We start from the raw sequence: 20,860 nt of genomic DNA on the forward strand, positions 1-20,860 counted from the left end.
ATCTCCATCTCCAAAGCACCGTCATGATCTCCATCATCACCGGCTTGACACCTTGATCTCCATCGTAGTATCGTTGTCGTCTCGCCAACTATTGCTTCTACAACTATCGCTACCGCTTAGTGATAAAGTAAAGCAATTGCATGGCGATTGCATTTCATACAACAAAGCGACAACCATAATGCTCCTGCCAGTTGCCGATAACTTTTACAAAACATGATCATCTCATACAACAATTTATATATCATCACATCTTGACCATATCACATCACAACATGCCCTGCAAAAACAAGTCAGACGTCCTCTACTTTGTTGTTGCAAGTTTTATGTGGCTGCTATGAGCTTCTAGCAAGAACCGTTCTTACCTACGCATCAAAGCCACAACAAATTTTCGTCAAGTGTGCTGTTTTAACCTTCAACAAGGACCGACCATAGTCAAACTCGATTCAACTAAAGTTGGAGAAACAGACACCCGCCAGCCACCTGTGTGTGAAGCAAGTCGGTAGAACCAGTCTCATGAACGCGATTATATAATGTCAGTCCGGGCCGCTTCATCCAACAATACCGCCGAATCAAAGTAAGAAGTTGGTGGTAAGCAGTATGACTATTATTGCCCACAACTCTTTGTGTTCTACTCGTGCATATAACATCTATGCATAGACCTGGCTCGGATGCCACTGTAGGGGAACGCAGTATTTCAACAAAAATTCTACGATCACGCAATATCTATCTAGGAGATGCATAACAACGAGAGGGGAGAGTGTGTCCACGTACCCTCGTAGACCGAAAGCGGAAGCGTTTAGTAACGCGGTTGATGTTGTCGAACGTCTTCACGATCCAACGGATCCTAGCACCGAACGTACGGCACCTCCGTGTTCAGCACATGTTCAACACGATGACGTCCCTCGAGCTCTTGATCTAGTTGAGGACGAGGGAGAGTTCCATCAGCACGATGGCGTGGCGACGATGATGATGAAGTTACCGGCGCAGGTCTTTGCCTAAGCACTATGATGATATGACTGAGGTGGTAAACTATGGATGGGGGCACCGCACACGGATAAGAGATGTCTATTGTCCCTTTGGGGTGCCCCCCGCCTCCGTATATAAAGGGGGAGTAGGAGGTGGCCGGCCTAAGGGGGCGCTTGATATCTACTACACAACCTTCTTCTTGTAGACGTTGTTGGGCCTCCAAGTGCAGAGGTTTGTAGGACAGTAGCAAATTTCCCTCAAGTGGATGACCTAAGGTTTATCAATCCGTAGGAGGCGTAGGATGAAGATGGTCTCTCTCAAGCAAGCCTGCAACCAAATAACAAAGAGTCTCTTGTGTCTCCAACACACCCAATACAATGGTAAATTGTATATGTGCACTAGTTCGGTGAAGAGATGGTGATACAAGCGGTATATGGATGGTAGATAAAGGTTTTTGTAATCTGAAAAATATAAAAACAACAAGGTAACAAATGATAAAAGTGAGCACAAACGATATTGCAATGCGTTGAAACAAGGCCTAGGGTTCATACTTTCACTAGTGCAAGTCCTCTCAACAATAATAACATAATTGGATCACATAACTATCCCTCAACATGCAACAAAGAGTCACTCCAAAGTCACTAATAGCGGAGAACAAACGAAGAGATTATGGTAGGGTACGAAACCACCTCAAAGTTATTCTTTCCAATCAATCCGTTGGGCTATTCCTATAAGTGTCACAAATAGCCCTAGAGTTCGTACTAGAATAACACCTTAAGACACAAATCAACCAAAACCCTAATGTCACCTAGATACTCCAATGTCACCTCAAGTATCCGTGGGTATGATTATACGATATGCATCACACAATCTCAGATTCATCTATTCAACCAACACATAGAACCTCAAAGAGTGCCCCAAAGTTTCTACCGGAGAATCACGACGAAAACGTGTGCCAACCCCTATGCATAGGTTCATGGGCGGAACCCGCAAGTTGATCACCAAAACATACATCAAGTGAATCACGTGATATCCCATTGTCACCACAGATACGCACGGCAAGACATACATCAAGTGTTCTCAAATCTTTAAAGACTCAATCCGATAAGATAACTTCAAGGGAAAACTCAATCCATTACAAGAGAGTAGAGGGGGGAGAAAACATCATAGGATCCAAATATAATAGCAAAGCTCGCGATACATCAAGATCGTCACCTCAAGAACACGAGAGAGAGAGATCAAACACATAGCTACTGGTACATACCCTCAGCCCCGAGGGAGAACTACTCCCTCCTCATCATGGAGAGCACCGGGATGATGAAGATGGCCACCGGAGAGGGATTCCTCCCTCCGGCAGGGCGGAACGGGTCTAGATTGGTTTTCGGTGGCTACGGAGGCTTCTGGCGGCGGAACTCCCGATCTATTGTGCCTCCCTGATCATTTTAGGGTATATGGAGATATATAGGCAGAAGAAGTACGTTAGGTGGGACACGAGGGGCCCACGAGGGTGGAGGGCGCGCCCAGGGGGGTGGGCGCGCCCCCCTGCCTTGTGGCTTCCTCGTTGCTCCCCTTACGTGGACTCCAAGTCTCCCGGGTTGCTTTCCTTCCAAAAATAAGTTCTGTGAAGTTTCAGGTCAATTGGACTCCGTTTGATTTTCCTTTTCTGCGATACTCTAAAACAAGGAAAAAACAGAAACTGGCACTGGGCTCTAGGTAATAGGTTAGTCCCAAATAATATAAAAGTGTATAATAAAGCCCATAAACATCCAAAACAGATAATATAATAGCATGGAACAATCAAAAATTATAGATACGTTGGAGACGTATCAAGCATCCCCAAGCTTAATTCCTTCTCGTCCTTGAGTAGGTAAATGATAAAAACAGAATTTTTGATGTGGAATGCTACTTGGCATATTTTCAATGTAATTCTTCTTAATTGTGGTATGAATATTCAGATCCGAAATATTCAATATAAAAGTTCAATATTGACAAAATAATAATAATACTTCAAGCATACTAACTAATCAATTATGTCTCCTCAAAATAACATGGCCAAAGAAAGTTCATCCCTACAAAATCATATAGTTTAGTCATGCTCCATTTTCGTCACACAAGAATGCTCTCATCATGCACAACCCCGATGACAAGCCAAGCAATTGTTTCATACTTTAGTAATCTCAAACTTTATAAACCTTCACGCAATACATGAGCACGAGCCATGGATATAGCACTATGGGTGGAATAGAATATGATGATGGGGGTTATGTGGAGAAGACAAAAAGGAGAAAGTCTCACATCAACGAGGCTAATCAATGAGCTATGGAGATGCCCATCGATTGATGTTAATGCAAGAAGTAGGGATTGCCATGCAACGGATGCACTAGAGCTATAAATGTATGAAAGCTCAACAAAAGAAACTAAGTGGGTGTGCATCCAACTTGCTTGCTCACGAAGACCTAGGGCACTTGAGGAGGCCTATTGTTGGAATATACAAGCCAAGTTCTATAATGAAAAATTCCCACTAGTATATATGAAAGTGACAAAACAAGAGACTCTCTATCATAAAGATCATGGTGCTACTTTGAAGCACAAGTGTGGAAAAAGGATAGTAGCATTGTCCCTTTTTTTATTTGGCCTTTTTTGGCCTTTCTTTTTTTTATTTGGCCTTTTTTGGGACAATGCTCTATTAATGATGATCATCACACTTCTATTTATTTACAACTCAAGAATTACAACTCGATACTTAGTACAAGATATGACTCTATATGAATGCCTCCGGCGGTGTACCGGGATTGCGATGAATCAAGAGTGACATATATGAAAAATTATGAACGGTGGCTTTGCCACAAATACGATGTCAACTACATGATCATGCAAAGCAATATGACAATGATGATGCGTGTCATAATAAACACAACGGTGGAAAGTTGCATGGCAATATATCTCGGAATGGCTATGGAAATGCCATAATAGGTAGGTATGGTGGCTGTTTTGAGGAAGATATAAGGAGGTTTATGTGTGAGAGCGTATCATATCACGGGGTTTGGATGCACCGGCGAAGTTTGCGCCAACTCTCAATGTGAGAAAGGGCAATGCACGGTACCGAAGAGGCTAGCAAGGATGGAAGGGTGAGAGTGCGTATAATCCATGGACTCAACATTAGTCATAAAGAACTCACATACTTATTGCAAAAATCTACAAGTCATCAAAAACCTCGGCACTAGCGCATGCTCCTAGGGGGATAGATTGGTAGGAAAAGACCATCGCTCGTCCCCGACCGCCACTCATAAGGAAGACAATCAAATAACACCTCATGTTTCAAATTTGTTACAACGTTTACCATACGTGCATGCTACGGGACTTGCAAACTTCAACACAAGTATTCTCAAATTCACAACTACTCAACTAGCACGACTTTGATATTATTACCTCCATATCTCAAAACAATCATCAAGCATCAAACTTCTCTTAGTATTCAAAACACTCATAAGAAATTTAATCTTGAATACCTAGCATATTAGGATTTTAAGCAAATTACCATGCTATTAAGACTCTCAAAATAATATAAGTGAAGCATGAGAGTTCATCTATTTCTTCAAAATAAAACCACCACGTGCTCTAAAAGATATAAGTGAAGCACTAGAGCAAATGACAAACTACTCCAAAAGATATAAGTGAAGATCAATGAGTAGTCGAATAATTATGCAACCATGTGAAGACTCTCTAACATTTAATAATTTCAGATCTTGGTATTTTATTCAAGCAGCAAGCAAAACTAAATAAAATAAAATGACGCTCCAAGCAAAACACATATCATGTGGCGAATAAAAATATAGCTCCAAGTAAAGTTACCGATGAATGAAGACGAAAGAGGGGATGCCTTCCAGGGCATCCCCAAGCTTATGCTCTTGGTTGTCCTTGAATATTATCTTGGGGTGCCTTGGGCATCCCCAAGCTTAGGCTCTTGCCATTCCTTATTCCATAGTCCATCGAATCTTTACCCAAAACTTGAAAACTTCACAACACAAAACTTAACAGAAAACTCGTAAGCTCCGTTAGTATAAGAAAATAAATCACCACTTAGGTACTGTTGTGAACTCATTCTAAATTCATATTGGTGTAATATCTACTGTATTCCAACTTATCTATGGTTCATACCCTCCGATACTACTCATAGATTCATCAAAATAAGCAAACAACACATCAAAAATAGAATCTGTCAAAAACAGAACAGTCTCTAGTAATCTGGATCAAACGTATACTTCTGGAACTCATAAAATTCTCAAATAAATTTATGGACGTGAGGAATTTATCTATTAATTATCTTCCAAAAGAATTAACTAAATAGCACTTTCCAATTAAAAATTGCAGCAGTTCTGGTGAGCGCTAAAGTTTCTGTTTTTTACAGCATGATCGCAAAGACTTTCCCCAAGTCTTCCCAACGGTTCTACTTGGCACAAACACTAACTAAAAGCATTAAACCACATCTAAACAGAGTCTAGATGAATTATTTATTACTAAACAGTAGCAAAAAGCAAGGAACAAAAATAAAGTTGGGTTGCCTCCCAACAAGCGCTATCGTTTAACGCCCGTAGCTAGGCATGATGATTTCAATGATGCTCACATAAAGGATAAGAATTGAAACATAAAGAGAGCATCATGAATAATATGACTAACATAGGGATTTTTTGAGCAAACAACTTATGGGAACAAGAATCAACTTGCATAGGAAGGTAAAACAAGCATAACTTTAAAACTTTAAGCACATAGAGAGGAAACTTGATATGATTGCAATTCCTATAAGCATATGTTCCTCCATCATAATAATTTTAAGTAGCATCATGAATGAATTCAACAATATAACCAGTACCTAAAGCATTCTTTTCATGATCTACAAGCATAGAAAATTTACTACTCTCCACATAAGCAAGATTCTTCTCATTCGGAATAGTGGGAGCAAACTCAACAAAATAATTATCATGTGAGGCATAATCCAATTGAAAACTAAAATCATGATAACAAGTTTCATGGATATAATTATTATTTATAGCGTACAAGTCATCACAATAATCATCATAGATAGCAACTTTGTTCTCATAATCAATTGGAACCTCTTCCGGAATTGTGGATTCATCACAAAATAAAGTCATGACCTCTCCAAATCCACTTTCATCAATATAATCATCATAAATAGGAGGCATTCTATCATCATAATAAATTTGCTCATCAAAACTTGGGGGAAAAATTATCTTCATCAAACATAGCTGCCCCAAGCTTGTGGCTTTGCATATCATTAGCATCATGGATATTCAAGGAATTCATACTAACAACATTGCAATCATGCTCATCATTCAAATATTTAGTGCAAAACATTCTAATGCATTCTTCTTCTAGTACTTTGGCACAATTTTCCTTTCCATCATACTCACGAAAGATATTAAAAAGATGAAGCGTATGAGGCAAACTTAATTCCATTTTTTTGTAATTTTCTTTTATAAACTAAACTAGTGATAAAACAAGAAACTAAAAGACTCGATTGCAAGATCTAAAGATATACCTTCAAGCACTCACCTCCCCGGCAACGGCGCCAGAAAAGATCTTGATGTCTACTACACAACCTTCTTCTTGTAGATGTTGTTGGGCCTCCAAGTGCAGAGGTTTGTAGAACAGTAGCAAATTTCCCTCAAGTGGATGACCTAAGGTTTATCAATCCATAGGAGGTGTAGGATGAAGATGGTCTCTCTCAAGCAACCCTGCAACCAAATAACAAAGAGTCTCTTGTGTCCCCAACACACCCAATACAATGGTAAATTGTATAGGTGCACTAGTTCGGTGAAGAGATGGTGATACAAGCGGTATATGGATGGTAGATAAAGGTTTTTGTAATCTGAAAATATAAAAACAGCAAGGTAACTAATGATAAAAGTGAGCACAAAGGGTATTGCAATGCGTTGAAACAAGGCCTAGGGTTCATACTTTCACTAGTGCAAGTCTTCTCAACAATAATAACATAATTGGATCACATAACTATCCCTCAACATGCAACAAAGAGTCGCTCCAAAGTCACTAATAGCGGAGAACAAACGAAGAGATTATGGTAGGGTACGAAACCACCTCAAGTTATTCTTTCCAATCAATCCGTTGGGCTATTCCTATAAGTGTCACAAACAGACCTAGAGTTCGTACTAGAATAACACCTTAAGACACAAATCAACCAAAAACCCTAATGTCACCTAGATACTCCAATGTCACCTCAAGTATCCATGGGTATGATTATACGATATGCATCACACAATCTCATATTCATCTATTCAACCAACACATAGAGCCTTAAAGAGTGCCCCAAAGTTTCTACCAGAGAATCATGACGAAAACGTGTGCCAACCCCTATGCATAGGTTCATGGGCGGAACCCGCAAGTTGATCACCAAAACATACATCAAGTGAATCACCTGATATCCCATTGTCACCACAGATACGCACGGCAAGATATACATCAAGTGTTCTCAAATCTTTAAAGATTCAATCTGATAAGATAACTTCAAAGGGAAAACTCAATCCATTACAAGAGAGTAGAGGGGGGAAGAAACATCATAGGATCCAAATATAATAGCAAAGCTCGCAATACATCAAGATCATATCACCTCAAGAACACGAGAGAGAGAGAGATCAAACACATAGCTACTGGTACATACCCTCAGCCCCGAGGGAGAACTACTCCCTCCTCGTCATGGAGAGCACCGGGATGATGAAGATGGCCACCGGAGAGGGATTCCCCCTCCGGCAGGGTGCCGAAACGGGTCTAGATTGGTTTTCGGTGGCTATGGAGGCTTCTGGCAGCGGAAGTCCCGATCTATTGTGCTCTCCGATTGTTTTAGGGTATATGGGTATACATAGGAGGAAGAAGTACGTCAAGGGAGCCACGAGGGGCCCACGAGGGTGGAGGGCGCGCCCAGGGGGGGGGGTGGGCGCGCCCCCTTGCCTCGTGGCTTCCTCGTTGCTTCCCTTACGTGGAATCCAAGTCTCCCGTCTCGCTTTCCTTCCGAAAATAAGTTCTATGAAGTTTCAGGTCAATTGGACTCCGTTTGATTTTCCTTTTCTGCGATACTCTAAAACAAGGAAAAAACAGAAACTGGCACTGGGCTCTGGGTCAATAGGTTAGTCCCAAAAATAATATAAAAGTGGATTATAAAGCCCATAAACATCCAAAACACATAATATAATAGCATGGAACAATAAAAAATTATAGATACGTTGGAGACGTATCAGCGCTCCATAAGGGGGGAGTCCTACTTGTATTAGCCGGACAGGTGCGGGTTGATAAGACAATTTTTAACGATCATGCTTCGGGCCTGCCCGTGATTATCATTTTTTTAGAATGTAGCAACAAAAAGCATAAGAGCGGAGTGGATCTCGGCCCTTGCCGGTGGGAGGGCTCCGTTTTCATATCTTTTTCCGAGCTTTCTTAGGGTTTGTGTCCTACTCAGGAAGGAGAGACGGCGACGGCTCCCTGAAGATGAAATAAAGGTCTCCCCGTCTAGTCCCCTTTCCGGTGGGCGTGTGGAGGTGTGTCTCCGACGGATCTGTCTTTGGTGGATTTGCTCGGATCTGTTCGTCGTTCGTCTTTGTTCGTGTGTCTTCAAGTTGGATCCTTTTGATCTACTTTCTTTGTCCGCGGCGGTTGTTGTTCTGTTGGCGTTGGTTCTATGGAACCTTAGCACGACGACTTCCCGACTGTTTACTACAACAAGGTTTGCCCGACTTCGGTGAGGGAGAGGCGATGACAGCGACGCACCTTCGGCTCGCTTCAGTGTTTGTAGTCGTCGTTAGGTGGTCTACGGATCTGGTTGTAATTTTTATCATTTCTAGAGTTTGTTGTACTATCAAGATTGAAGATGAATAGATTAAAAGTTTTTTCTGCAAAAAAAAATAATGGTCTATCAGAATATTTCGAAAAATTAGTCGGCTAAAAATGGTTGTATTTTGACTGGTATTTTTTAATATAATTCAAGAAAAAAAATAGAAAATGGAAGAATAATGAAATGAAAGCGAAAGAAAAAAATAGCTGCTGCCATGGAACGCATGAGGCGTGTTGGTGTGCGGGCAGTTCGGCGACTGGCGGTAGCACTTGTGAGCGCGTGCGAGCATTATTGACGTGGGCTCTTGTTACGATGCGGGTGGTGTGAACTAGTACTCCCATGTGTGCACAGCCCTATGTGAAACTAACGATGTGACAATATGTACCGGTGCACCCGGTCAGGTAGGCACATCTAGGTTCGGTGCCTGTTCCTCCAACTAGGGGCCTATAATTGAATAGGGTGATATACGGAGTGGTGGAAATGGCATACGCCTGACAACACACATTCCAATGCTGATTCAGCGGGATGGATTTCGCGCTGCCTGCAGACCGGCCTCTGCAACGCTTTTTCGTCGGTCTTCTCCATAAGAATAGCCGAATTCGGCTCGAACCTTTTTATACAAGAAACAAAACAAAAAAGAAGGCCTATCAAAAAGGAAAAAAGTTCGGCTCGAACACGAGTCCCAGCCTCCCAGGACTATTATATATGGGTTGACGCGCATACACCACGATTTTCGTCTGTTCCCTTTCTCGCGAGGCTGCATGGCGATAAGCATCGACGTCTCTACGCTGCTCGACGGGAACGACTCCGGCGAGAACAAGCCGCCCAACCCATCCGATATGTCCGGCAGCTTCGTGTTCCTCCCCAGCCGGGCGGTGAAGAACATGATGCGGCGATGGAACTACAGGGAAGGCTCAGGTCTCGGCGCGCAGGGGCAAGGGATCGTCGTGCCTATACAAGCCGCCGTGCGGGTGCGGCGGCGTCCAAAGGCCGGCCTCGGCTACCGTGAGAAACCATACGACAATGGTCTCCACGTGCCGCCGGAGCCGCCCGTGGAGGAGGAGTGCCGTGAGTGGGAGGGTATTGCACGGGATATGCGGCTCGAAACGGAGTGCTGCGAGACGATCCTCGCACTCCTGCATGACATGAGGCTTCAAGGGGACGACAGCGTGGAGAAGACGGATGCGCTCAAGGCCATGGCCGAGTCCAAGAATGGGCTCCATGGGAAGCGCGTGCTGGGGACGTGGAAAGCCAGGCTGCCTTCTTCCACCGCACGCTACATAATCGAGCAGGTGGTCACGCCGAGGATGGCCGTCGACGTGCGAGAGTGGAAGTCGTCATGGGATCCGGACTGTCACGACTGGCTACGCCCGTTCATTCCCCTCATCGGCCACTTACCCGAGAGCCTCTACGGTACCCGTGGAGAGCAAGATCAGGAACGGTGACTACGAAGTCGTCTCGCCATGGAAGGAATACCTTAGCCCGGTGCAATGGGACACCTTCAGCAAGCGTCACATCCTGCCAATGCTAACACGGTTAGTACGGGAGATGAGGATCACGCCGCCCAAGCAAACCGACCCTTCATTCCGGACCGTGATGTTGTGGGCGCCTCTCTTGCGCGCTCAAGACGTGGTGTCGATCCTAGAAGCAGAGCAGTTCTTTGACAAATGGGAAGGCGCGCTACAACACTGGCTGCAAGCCGCGAAGCCCTCGTTGGGGGAGGCCACCGCATGGTGCACCGGCTGGAAGACGCTCTTCACACCTGAGTTGCTCGCCAACGAAAGTGTGCTCGCGCATCTTGAAGCTGGCCTTGATATGGTCGATCCTGCAATGCAAGACCTCGACAGTCTTTTTACCAATTTGTAGTCTGCATCTACTGCAATTTGTCTTGTATGGCAATTTCTGTTGTAAAGATGTAGTCACTTGTATATTCCAAAAAATAATAATATTATGGAACATATCTTATCTCAAGTAGGAGCACCTGTTTGATGTTATTTCATCAGAGACAGTAGAGATTAAGAAATGTTCCTTTTCTTGAAGCCGCAAGGCATATATATTCTCACTGGAGTCCCAAGGAATTAATTGGAATAACTTGTTTGTTTAATTTGCAAGAGACATAATCAAAAACAGTTGTGTATCTTGGTGTGTTGTATTGTGTCGGGGTGATAATGACAGAAACCCTGTCATCACCCTGCGCAAAATAAGATATACTTGGAAAAATGTAACGAGAAAATGTATTATCCAGACAACTGGTTCCATAATGTTGAGAACACTTGAACAATCTTCTTTTCTGGGTATAGGGTACCGTAAAATTGCTCTTACTAACAGGCATTAAGATAAGAAATAGACAGGAAACAAATGATCGAAAGTTCACACTGGAGTGAGGATCAGCTGATATAATATTTGTGAAACAGCCGAGCTGCATTTGCAGCACATCAATCAGATCATGGAAAATAAGTCATCATAAAGATATATGCAACTCATGTGGCAATCACATCAATAACCTCGTCTGACACAAACATCGGCACGCAACATCCTTTTTCTGCTCACCCATGGTCATTGAGCTGATCCAAAAATTCACGGATATGCTAGTGAGTTACATCAGTTTCAGAAGGTAACACTTGGGAAGGGCATACTTACATTCAATCTTTTATTAATGATTAATCTGAAATGTTGCCGACACATTCAGACGCGATTACCAAACGGACATCATCAAATGTTGCCGACACATTCGGATGCGTGGACATCCGATGGGGCGGAGATCATCCAACCGTGATCACTAAATGTCTGGCCCATTTCAAACGGATCAAACACAAAGATGGACGAAATTTAAGCTAAACAAATGAAATTGAAGCAAGTTCTGTATATTACATGCAGACGGATGATATTTATCTAGTTGAACCTAAATTTAAATGAAAACTAGGCCATGTATCGGGCAGTGACCTCATAGGCATGGCCATTGAGGCCATTGTTGTCGCTCTAGTGGCGGGAGGCACGCCTGGCGTTGTGGCATCCCTGCCCGGCCACCACGGTTCTTTCGCAATGCAGATGCTCCACCGCCTCATGATACTTGCCTTCGACGGCCCGGATGAAGAGGGCACGCTCGGACTCTGCCAACCCCACTTGGAGGAGCTAGGTGATGAACCGGGGCCGACGGAGGGGAATCCGACTCGACGGTGGTCTTGGACCGGTCGATGGCCCAAGCCTCCATGAGTGCAGGGTTCGCGAGCACCCAGGTCAGCGCTACCTAGGTATTAGTGAAAGTCGCCATTCATGTGCTGCGCCGCTCCCGACGGCGCGCCTTCGCCTAGGTTTTGTTGGGGAACGCAGTAATTGTAAAAAAAATCATACGCACACGCAAGATCATAGTGATGCATATCAATGAGAGGGGAGAGTATTGTCTACGTACCCTCGCAGACCGTAAGCGGAAGCGTTATGACAACGCTGTTGATGTAGTCGTACGTCTTCACGATCAACCGATCTTAGTACCGAAAGTACTGCACCTCCGCGATCTGCACATGTTCGGCTCGGTGACGTCCCACGAACTCACGATCCAGCAGAGTGTCGAGGGAGAGCTTCGTCAGCACGACGACGTGATGACGATGATGATGATACTACCGGAACAGGGCTTCGCCCAAAGTTTCAGATCGCGGGCTAAGCCATTTAGCGGCTGGCTCCACGCCAACGCTACGGGCCGCTATCGCCGGCTATAGCGGCCGCAAAGCCATTTCGCGGCTACAGTACTTGTGCATGTATATCACACATCTATACTAACACATGTGCATATTTTTCTCAGAAAACAGCGTATTTTTAGTAGAAAACAGAGGATTTTCAATACAAATTCGAACATAACAAGTACAGAAGAGATCTACAGCAGTTCAACAGATAAATAGAAACATAAATTCAAGACTGCATTAAGCATAACATCAGAAGTTCGACACTTCAGTTCAGTAACAACAACAGCATGTCCATAGTCCATTACATGCATCACAAAGTCTTCAGAATTCATTTGTCAAAAGCACACAAGAAAGGATAGAATCATGCGCGCCAAAATGAAGTTCATAGAGAAACCGACAAGCTCACATGTCAGAACCATAACTCATGTCGGTGTCCTCGTCGTCGTCACTTTCTGAAGCAGAGGAAGCAGAGAGCAGATATTCTTGAGGAATAACAGGGATCATCTTCTTCTTCTTCTTACCATGGACACCCCTCTTCCTTTTAAGTGGATTAATACCAGAAGTTCCTAGTCCAGCATGCAAGCTTGCATATGGAATTTCTTGATCTTGATCTTCACCTTGTTCTTCATCGCCATTTGGCACTACACCAGTGATCCATTCATTCTCATCATCTTCTAAAACATCTACCACCTGCTTCTCAATGGGGTCGTTGCGTTTGTTTAGTTTCTTGTCCTTCAGTTTGGAGTTGAACTTGATGAAAACAAGGTCACTCATCTTGCCATGCAGCATCCTGCTGTGTCCCTTTGTGTGAACCTACAAAATGAACAAATCAATATCTCAAAGGCTGCAGCAAGCATAACATCACCAGATAAATAGAAGTATAATCAAGATCACTAGTTCTGCACTTAAGTTCATAGAGAAATTGACAGCATCACAAAGTCTTCAAAATGGATTGAACAATGCATTTAAGTGGAAAGAAGGAACAATATACTTAGTTGATCAAATACACTCCGGTTCCTCTCACAAGCAGAGGAACTACATGTCAAACCAAGAATCCTTGCAGCCAAGATCCTTAGTTTTGGAGCACTTGTCCCATGGTTCATCCACCATTTAGCTTCAACATCAAACAAGTGGGACATGTTAGGAAACTTTGGGCAGGATAACAAAATAAGAAACAACAATCAGGCAACCAATTACCTGGATCAAACTTCTTGTTTTTCCTTTGCCGTACAACAATGTCCCTTCCAAAAGACCCTATCCCCTCTTGATAGTGGTCAATCTCATCGATTATTTCTTCTTGCATGATAGGATCTTCAACCATCTTTGAAATACAAGTTATCAGCCCTTCTTTGAAACTACCATCGATCTCAATATCAAGCTTGTTTGGATAATAATAGTATGGGTTCAAGTAGTATCCAGCCATATGTAATGCAGTCTTCAACTTGTTGTCCCATCTCTTGTCAATGATGTCCCACACTTCCAGAAAGCGAGACTTGTCATTGTCAAACCTCACGGAGATCTCTTTCTTTGCATCCAACATACAACCATGAATAAAACCCATTGCCGGAACATCGCTATCCATCCTCCTCAAAAGATTTGCCATTGGCTCAAAGAAATTGACAGCGGTATCTACTGCTTTCCAGAAAGTTCCAGAGCGAACGATTTTAGCTACGTTCTTCCCCTTTGCCTTTTTTAGGTGGTCCATTTCATTGAGTTCATCGGACCTGAACAACTTTTGTAGCTCTTTTTTGTTGTCCTGCAAGCTCTTCAAGTTCAAATATGCTGTTGCAAACCTAGTAATACCAGAGCGGACTAGGTCTTTTCCAAGAAATTTTCTCATCAATGCCAAAACTCTTGTATGCGCATAAAGGAACACAGTCACAGCCTTTCCTTTGGCAATGGTTTGTTCGATTATAGGAAGCTTCCCTATGTCCTCCAACATCAAATCAATTGTGTGGGCTGCACAACCATTCCAAAATAGGGAGGGACGCTTCACTTTCATCATTGCTACTGCTGCTATATTGACTGAGGCATTATCCGTTACAATTTGAACGACATTCTTCTCCCCAATTTCTTCTATGCATCTATCAACAAGATCAAATATCATCTTGCCATCTTTTCTCACATCTGAACAGTCCACAGAATCAACAAAAACAACACCATAGGCACTATGAACTACCAAATTCATCACTCCCCTTCCTCTTTTGTCTGTCCATGCATCTGTCATGACAGTACATCCACTGAGCTTCCATGCTTCTTTATGTCCAGCAAATCCTTCCTCGACTTTCTTCTTGCTCTTCTGTAAGTAAGGGCCACCCATTTCATAAGGAGTGGGGCCTTTCATGTCTGTCCCGAATGCTCCAACCGCTTCAAGCATAAGTTCAAAGCTTGGAAGCAAGACTGCATTGTGGGCAATTCTGGCTTCATAGAAGAACTGACAAACATACTCACAAGCACGAACCCGCCTCTCTTCCCTTCTTTGAGTGGACAACTTAGTTTGCAACTTTGTAGAAAAGCCTTCCCCCTTCCTTGCGGCCACAACCTCTTTTGTTGACTTGGTGCAAAACTTATCCATAGAACCATATGTGTTGCCCTTACTCTGTCGTTTCCCTGATAATACGAGCAAACCACCCCCACTACCACCACCCAAGATGTCATCTTCATCAGCATCCCTAGCATCATTTCCATCCAAATTGACGTCACTTCTGCGTATTGCTGATTCCCTGGCCTTCTTTTCCTTTGCTTCATCTTTCCTTGAGATCAGCTCCCTCATCTCTTGCTTCACATCAGCTGGAACTTGTTGGCACAAAATGACATTTTGATACTTGACATTTGCAAGGTGGTACTTCATTCGAGTAATACCACCAATGTAAACACCATGGCAGAAGTTGCATTCCACAGAGGCCTTCTTGGTCATGTCCGGAATCGTGCAATGCTTCCATGCTGGGTCATCTGAGTTCACTGGAGCTACATGAGGTGCTGGGATTATCGGTGAAGTGCTTGACCCAGCCAAGCCTACAAAAATCAAATAGACATATCTAGAAATTAGATGTGAAATGGGTTACTGAGAGCATTCTACATACAGTAAATTAAAGCAACAGACCATGGCCTTCTTGGTCATGTCCGGAATCACACACAGTACACTACAAAGCACCTCACTTAGCACAAGAAAATTAAAGCAGCAGATCGGGGCATCACAAACCATCATCTAAAGGAAATTTTGAGTGGCAGATTTGAATATCCTACCAATGAGCTATGTTGAAAACCTAAGCTACAATATGAACCTACAACTACAAGTCTGCAATGCAATCCCAAGATCCTTTCATGTGCTTCTGTTGAATCGACAAACAAATAAGCTATGGAATATTCTACCGATGAGTATGGAATCGGAATCAACAAACAAATCTGAATCCCAGAGCCTACAACCTGAATCAACAAACAAGTCTGAATCTACCAATGAGCTATGGAATCGGAGGACTCCTGTACCTCCTGGTGATGTGCTTGCCCCGGCTGCTGGAACCGTGTGAGAGTGAGACTGAGATGTCATCGTGGTCGCAGAGGCCGCGTCGTGCAAACGCCCCTCGTCGTCGGTCGCCTTTCCACCTCCCCCGGAATCCAATCTAGCTTCCAACAAAGCAGCAGTCGGCGTTGCTGCGAAGAGCAGCGCAGCCGCCGCAAGTTTTTGGTGAGAGGGAGAGAAGGGAATGATGGTGTCACGAGCTAGGTTTTCTGGAGGAGGTATTATATACCATGACGAAATTTGGGCCGTTTCTGGTCTGTTTGGGGCCTTTGGGCCCTTGTGTTGTAGTTTTCGGCCCAATCCCGCGATTTTGCAGCGACAGCGAAGACAAATAGCGTCGTTTCGCGCGCGATCGCGCGGTTAGCGGCAGATCGCGTAAAAAAGGGGATTGCCTCGCGGGAAGGCTTCCAGCACGCGATAGCGTCGCGATCGCGTTGTTTTCGCCCGCGATCTGAAACTTTGGCTTCGCCTAAGCACCGCTACGATATGACCGAGATGGATTATGGTGGAGGGTGGCACCGCACATGGCTAAGAGATCAATGATCAACTTGTGTGTCTATGGGGTGCCCCCTCCCCCGTATATAAAGGAGTGGAGGAGGGGGAGGGCCGGCCCTCTACTATGGCGCGCCCTGGGGAGTGGGAGTAGCATTCCCCCTTCCATGTAGTAGGAGTAGGAGAGAAGGAAAGGGAAGAGAGAAGAGAAGGAAGGAGGGGGCGCCGCCCCTCCCCCCTAGTCCAATTCGGACTAGGCCTTAGGGGGCGCGCGACCTTCCCTAGGCAGCCCTTCCCTCTCTCCCCTAAAGCCCATTAGGGCCCATATACTCCCGGGGGGTTCCGGTAACCCCCAGTACTCCGGTTAATGCCCGAACTTACCCGGAACCATTTCGATGTCCAAACATAGTCATACAATATATCGATCTTTATGTCTCGACCATTTCGAGACTCCTCGTCATGTCCGTGATCATATCCGGGACTCCGAACAACCTTCGGTACGTCAAAACATATAAACTCATAATACCGATCGTCGCCGAACGTTAAGCATGCGGACCCTATGGGTTCGAGAACTATGTAGACATGACCGAGACACGTCTCTGGTCAATAACCAATAGCGGAACCTGGATGTTCATATTGGCTCTCACATATTCTACAAAGATCTTTATCGGTCAAACCGCATAACGATATACGTTGTTCCCTTTGTCATCGGTATGTTACTAGCCCGAGATTCGATCATCGGTATCTCAATACCTAGTTCAATCTCGTTACCGGCAAGTCTCTTTACTCATTCCGTAATGCATCATCCCGCAACTAACTCATTAGTCACATTGCGTGCAAGGCTTATATTGATGTGCATACCGAGAGGGCCCAGAGATACCTCTCCGACAATCGGAGTGACAAATCCTAATCTCGATCTATGCCAACTCAACAAACACTATCGGAGACACCTGTAGAGCACCTTTATAATCACCCAGTTACGTGTGACATTTGGTAGCACACAAAGTGTTCCTCTGGTATTCGGGAGTTGCATGATCTCATAGTCATAGGAACATGTATAAGTTATGGAGAAAGCAATAGCAACAAACTAAATGATCATTGTGCTAAGCTAATGGATGGGTCAAGTCAATCACATCATTCTCTAATGATGTGATCCCGTTAATCAAATGACAACTCATGTCTATGGTTAGGAAACATAACCATCATTGATTCAACGAGCTAGTCAATTAGAGGCATACTAGTGACATTATGTTTGTCTATGTATTCACACATGTACTAAGTTTCCGGTTAATACAATTCTAGCATGAATAATAAACATTTATCATGATGTAAGGAAATATAAATGACAACTTTATTATTGCCTCTAGGGCATATTTCCTTCAATCTCCCACTTGCACTAGAGTCAATAATCTAGATTACATTGTAATGATTCTAACACCCATGGAGTATTGGTGCTGATCATGTTTTGCTCGTGAGAGAGGCTTAGTCAACGGGTCTGCAACATTCAGATCCGTATGTATCTTGCAAATCTCTATGTCTCCCTCCTTGACTTGATCGCGAATGGAATTGAAGCATCTCTTGATGTGCTTGGTTCTCTTGTGAAATCTGGATTCCTTTGCCAAGGCAATTGCACCAGTATTGTCACAAAAGATTTTCATTAGACCCGATGCACTAGGTATGACACCTAGATCGGATATGAACTCCTTCATCTAGACTCCTTCATTTGCTGCTTCCGAAGCAGCTATGTATTCGGCTTCACATGTAGATCCTGCCACGACGCTCTGCTTGGAACTGCACCAACTGACAGCTCCACCATTTAATAGAAACATGTATCTGGTTTGTGACTTAGAGTCATCCAGATCAGTGTCAAAGCTTGCATCGATGTAACCGTTTACGACGAGCTCTTTGTCACCTCCATATACGAGAAACATATCCTAGTCCTTTTCAGGTATTTCAGGATGTTCTTGACCGCTGTCCAGTGATCCACTCCTGGATTACTTTGGTACCTCCCTGCTAAGACTATAGCAAGGCACACATCAGGTCTGGTACACAGCATTGCATACATGATAGAGCCTATGGCTGAAGCATAGGGAACACCTTCATTTTCTCTCTATCTTCTGCAGTGGTCGGGCATTGAGTCTGACTCAACTTCACACCTTGTAACACAGGCAAGAACCCTTTCTTTGCTTGATCCATTTTGAACTTCTTCAAAACTTTATCAAGGTATGTGCTTTGTGAAAGTCCAATTAAGCGTCTTGATCTATCTCTATAGATCTTGATGCCCAATATATAAGCAGCTTCACCGAGGTCTTTCATTGAAAAATTCTTATTCAAGTATCCTTTTATGCTATTCAGAAATTCAGTATCATTTCGATCAACAATATGTCATCTACATATAATATCAGAAATGCTACAGAGCTCCCACTCACTTTCTTGTAAATACAGGCTTCTCCAAAAGTCTGTATAAAACCATATGCTTTGATCACACTATCAAAGCGTATATTCCAACTCCGAGAGGCTTGCACCAGTCCATAAATGGATCATGGAGCTTGCACTTTGTTAGCACCTTTTGGATCGACAAAACCTTCTGGTTGCATCATATACAACTCTTCTTTAAGATATCCATTAAGGAATGCAGTTTGACATCCATTTGCCAAATTTCATAATCATAAAATGCGGCAATTGCTAACATGATTCGGACGGACTTAAGCATCGCTACGGGTGAGAAGGTCTCATCGTAGTCAACTCCTTGAACTTGTCGAAAACCTTTCGCAACAAGTCGAGCTTTGTAGACAGTAACATTACCGTCAGCGTCAGTCTTCTTCTTGAAGATCCATTTATTCTCTATGGCTGCCGATCAACGGGCAAGTCAACCAAAGTCCATACTTTGTTCTCATACATGGATCCCATCTCAGATTTCATGCTCTCAAGCCATTTTGCGGAATCTGGGCTCATCATCGCTTCCTCATAGTTTGTAGGTTCGTCCATGGTCAAGGGTCAAGTAACATGACTTTCAGAACTGGATTCCTGTAACAACTCCGGTGCAGATCTTACTCTGGTTTACCTATGAGGTTCGGTAGTAAACTGATCAGAAGTTTCATGATCAATCATCATAGCTCCTCACTTACTGGTGTAGGAATGACTGGAACTGATTTCAGTGATGAACTACTTTCCAATAAGGAGAAGGTACAATTACCTCATCAAGTTCTACTTTCCTCCCACTCACTTCTTTCCAGAGAAACTCCTTCTCTAGAAAGGATCCATTCTTAGCAACAAATATCTTGCCTTCAGATCTGTGCTAGAAGGTGTACCCAACAGTCTCCTTTGGGTATCCTATGAAGACACATTTCTCCGATTTGGGTTCGAGCTTATCAGGTTGAAGCTTCTTCACATAAGCATCGCAGCCCCAAACTTTAAGAAATGACAGCTTGGGTTTCTTGCCAAACCACAGTTCATAAGGTGTCGTCTTAACGAATTTAGATGGTGCCCTATTTAACGTGAATGCAACCGTCTCTAAATCATAACCCCAGAATGATAGCGGTAAATCATTGAGAGACATCGTAGATCGCACCATATCTAATAAAGTGCGGTTACGATGTTCGAACACACCATTACGTTGTGGTGTGAGTTGCGAAACAATTCCGCATTGTTTCAAATGAAGTCCAAACTCATAACTCAAATATTCACCTCTACGATCAGATCGCAGAAAATTGATTTTCTTATTACGATGATTTCCCACTTCACTCTGAAATTCTTTGAACTTTTCAGATGTTTCTGACTTATGTTTCATTAAGTAGATATACCCATATCTGCTCAAATCATCTGTGAAAGTGAGAAAATAACGATATACGCCGCCAAGCTTCAATGTTCATTGGACCACATACATCAGTATGTATGATTTCCAATAACTCTGTTGCTCGCTCCATTGTTCCGGAGAACGGAGTTTTAGTCATCTTACCCATGAGGCATGGTTCGCAAGTACCAAGTGATTCGTAATCAAGTGATTCCAGAAGTCCATCAGAATGGAGTTTCTTCATGCGCTTTACACCAATATGACCTAAATGGCAGTGCCACAAATAAGTTGCACTATCATTATCAACTCTGCATCTTTTGGCTTCAATACTTTGAACATGTGTATCACTACTATCAAGATTTAGTAAAAATAGACCACTCATCAAGGGTGCATGACCATAAAAGATATTACTCATATAAATAGAACAACCATTATTCTCTGATTTAAATGAATAACCGTCTCGCATCAAACAAGATCCAGATATAATGTTCATGCTCAACGCTGGCACCAAATAACAATTATTTAGGTCTAAAACTAATCCAGAAGGTAGATGA

The 20,860-nt window shown here is 43.4% G+C and overlaps 1 protein-coding gene and 1 pseudogene across 1 annotated transcript; one reads left to right on the forward strand and one right to left on the reverse strand.

The window, feature by feature from the left end:
* Nucleotides 1-9,585: 9,585 nt before the first annotated feature.
* On the forward strand, nt 9,586-10,690 carry LOC125506983 (annotated as a pseudogene).
* A 2,483-nt stretch (nt 10,691-13,173) lies between these two features.
* On the reverse strand, nt 13,174-16,198 carry LOC125555877. Its single transcript, XM_048718686.1, has 4 exons — nt 15,988-16,198; nt 13,699-15,516; nt 13,493-13,615; nt 13,174-13,314 (listed from the first exon to the last, which is right to left on the reverse strand). The coding sequence occupies exons 1-4, from the start codon at nt 16,046-16,048 to the stop codon at nt 13,268-13,270; spliced, it is 2,049 nt and encodes a 682-aa protein (XP_048574643.1). The 5' UTR covers nt 16,049-16,198; the 3' UTR covers nt 13,174-13,267.
* Between the last annotated feature and the right edge of the window lie 4,662 nt (nt 16,199-20,860).

Source organism: Triticum urartu, chromosome 5 (assembly GCF_003073215.2).
Source record: "Triticum urartu cultivar G1812 chromosome 5, Tu2.1, whole genome shotgun sequence".
NCBI lineage: Eukaryota > Viridiplantae > Streptophyta > Magnoliopsida > Poales > Poaceae > Triticum > Triticum urartu.

Bases quoted from the DNA above. Each gene is read 5' to 3' on its own strand.
- LOC125555877 (XM_048718686.1), bottom strand. From the start codon at position 16,048: ATGACATCTCAGTCTCACTCTCACACGGTTCCAGCAGCCGGGGCAAGC. The intron at 15,517-15,987 runs GTACAGGAGTCC...TGATTTTTGTAG, and splicing joins GGCAAGCACATCACCAGGAG to GCTTGGCTGGGTCAAGCACT. The intron at 13,315-13,492 runs GTATATTGTTCC...TTCATTTTGTAG, and splicing joins GAGTGTATTTGATCAACTAA to GTTCACACAAAGGGACACAG.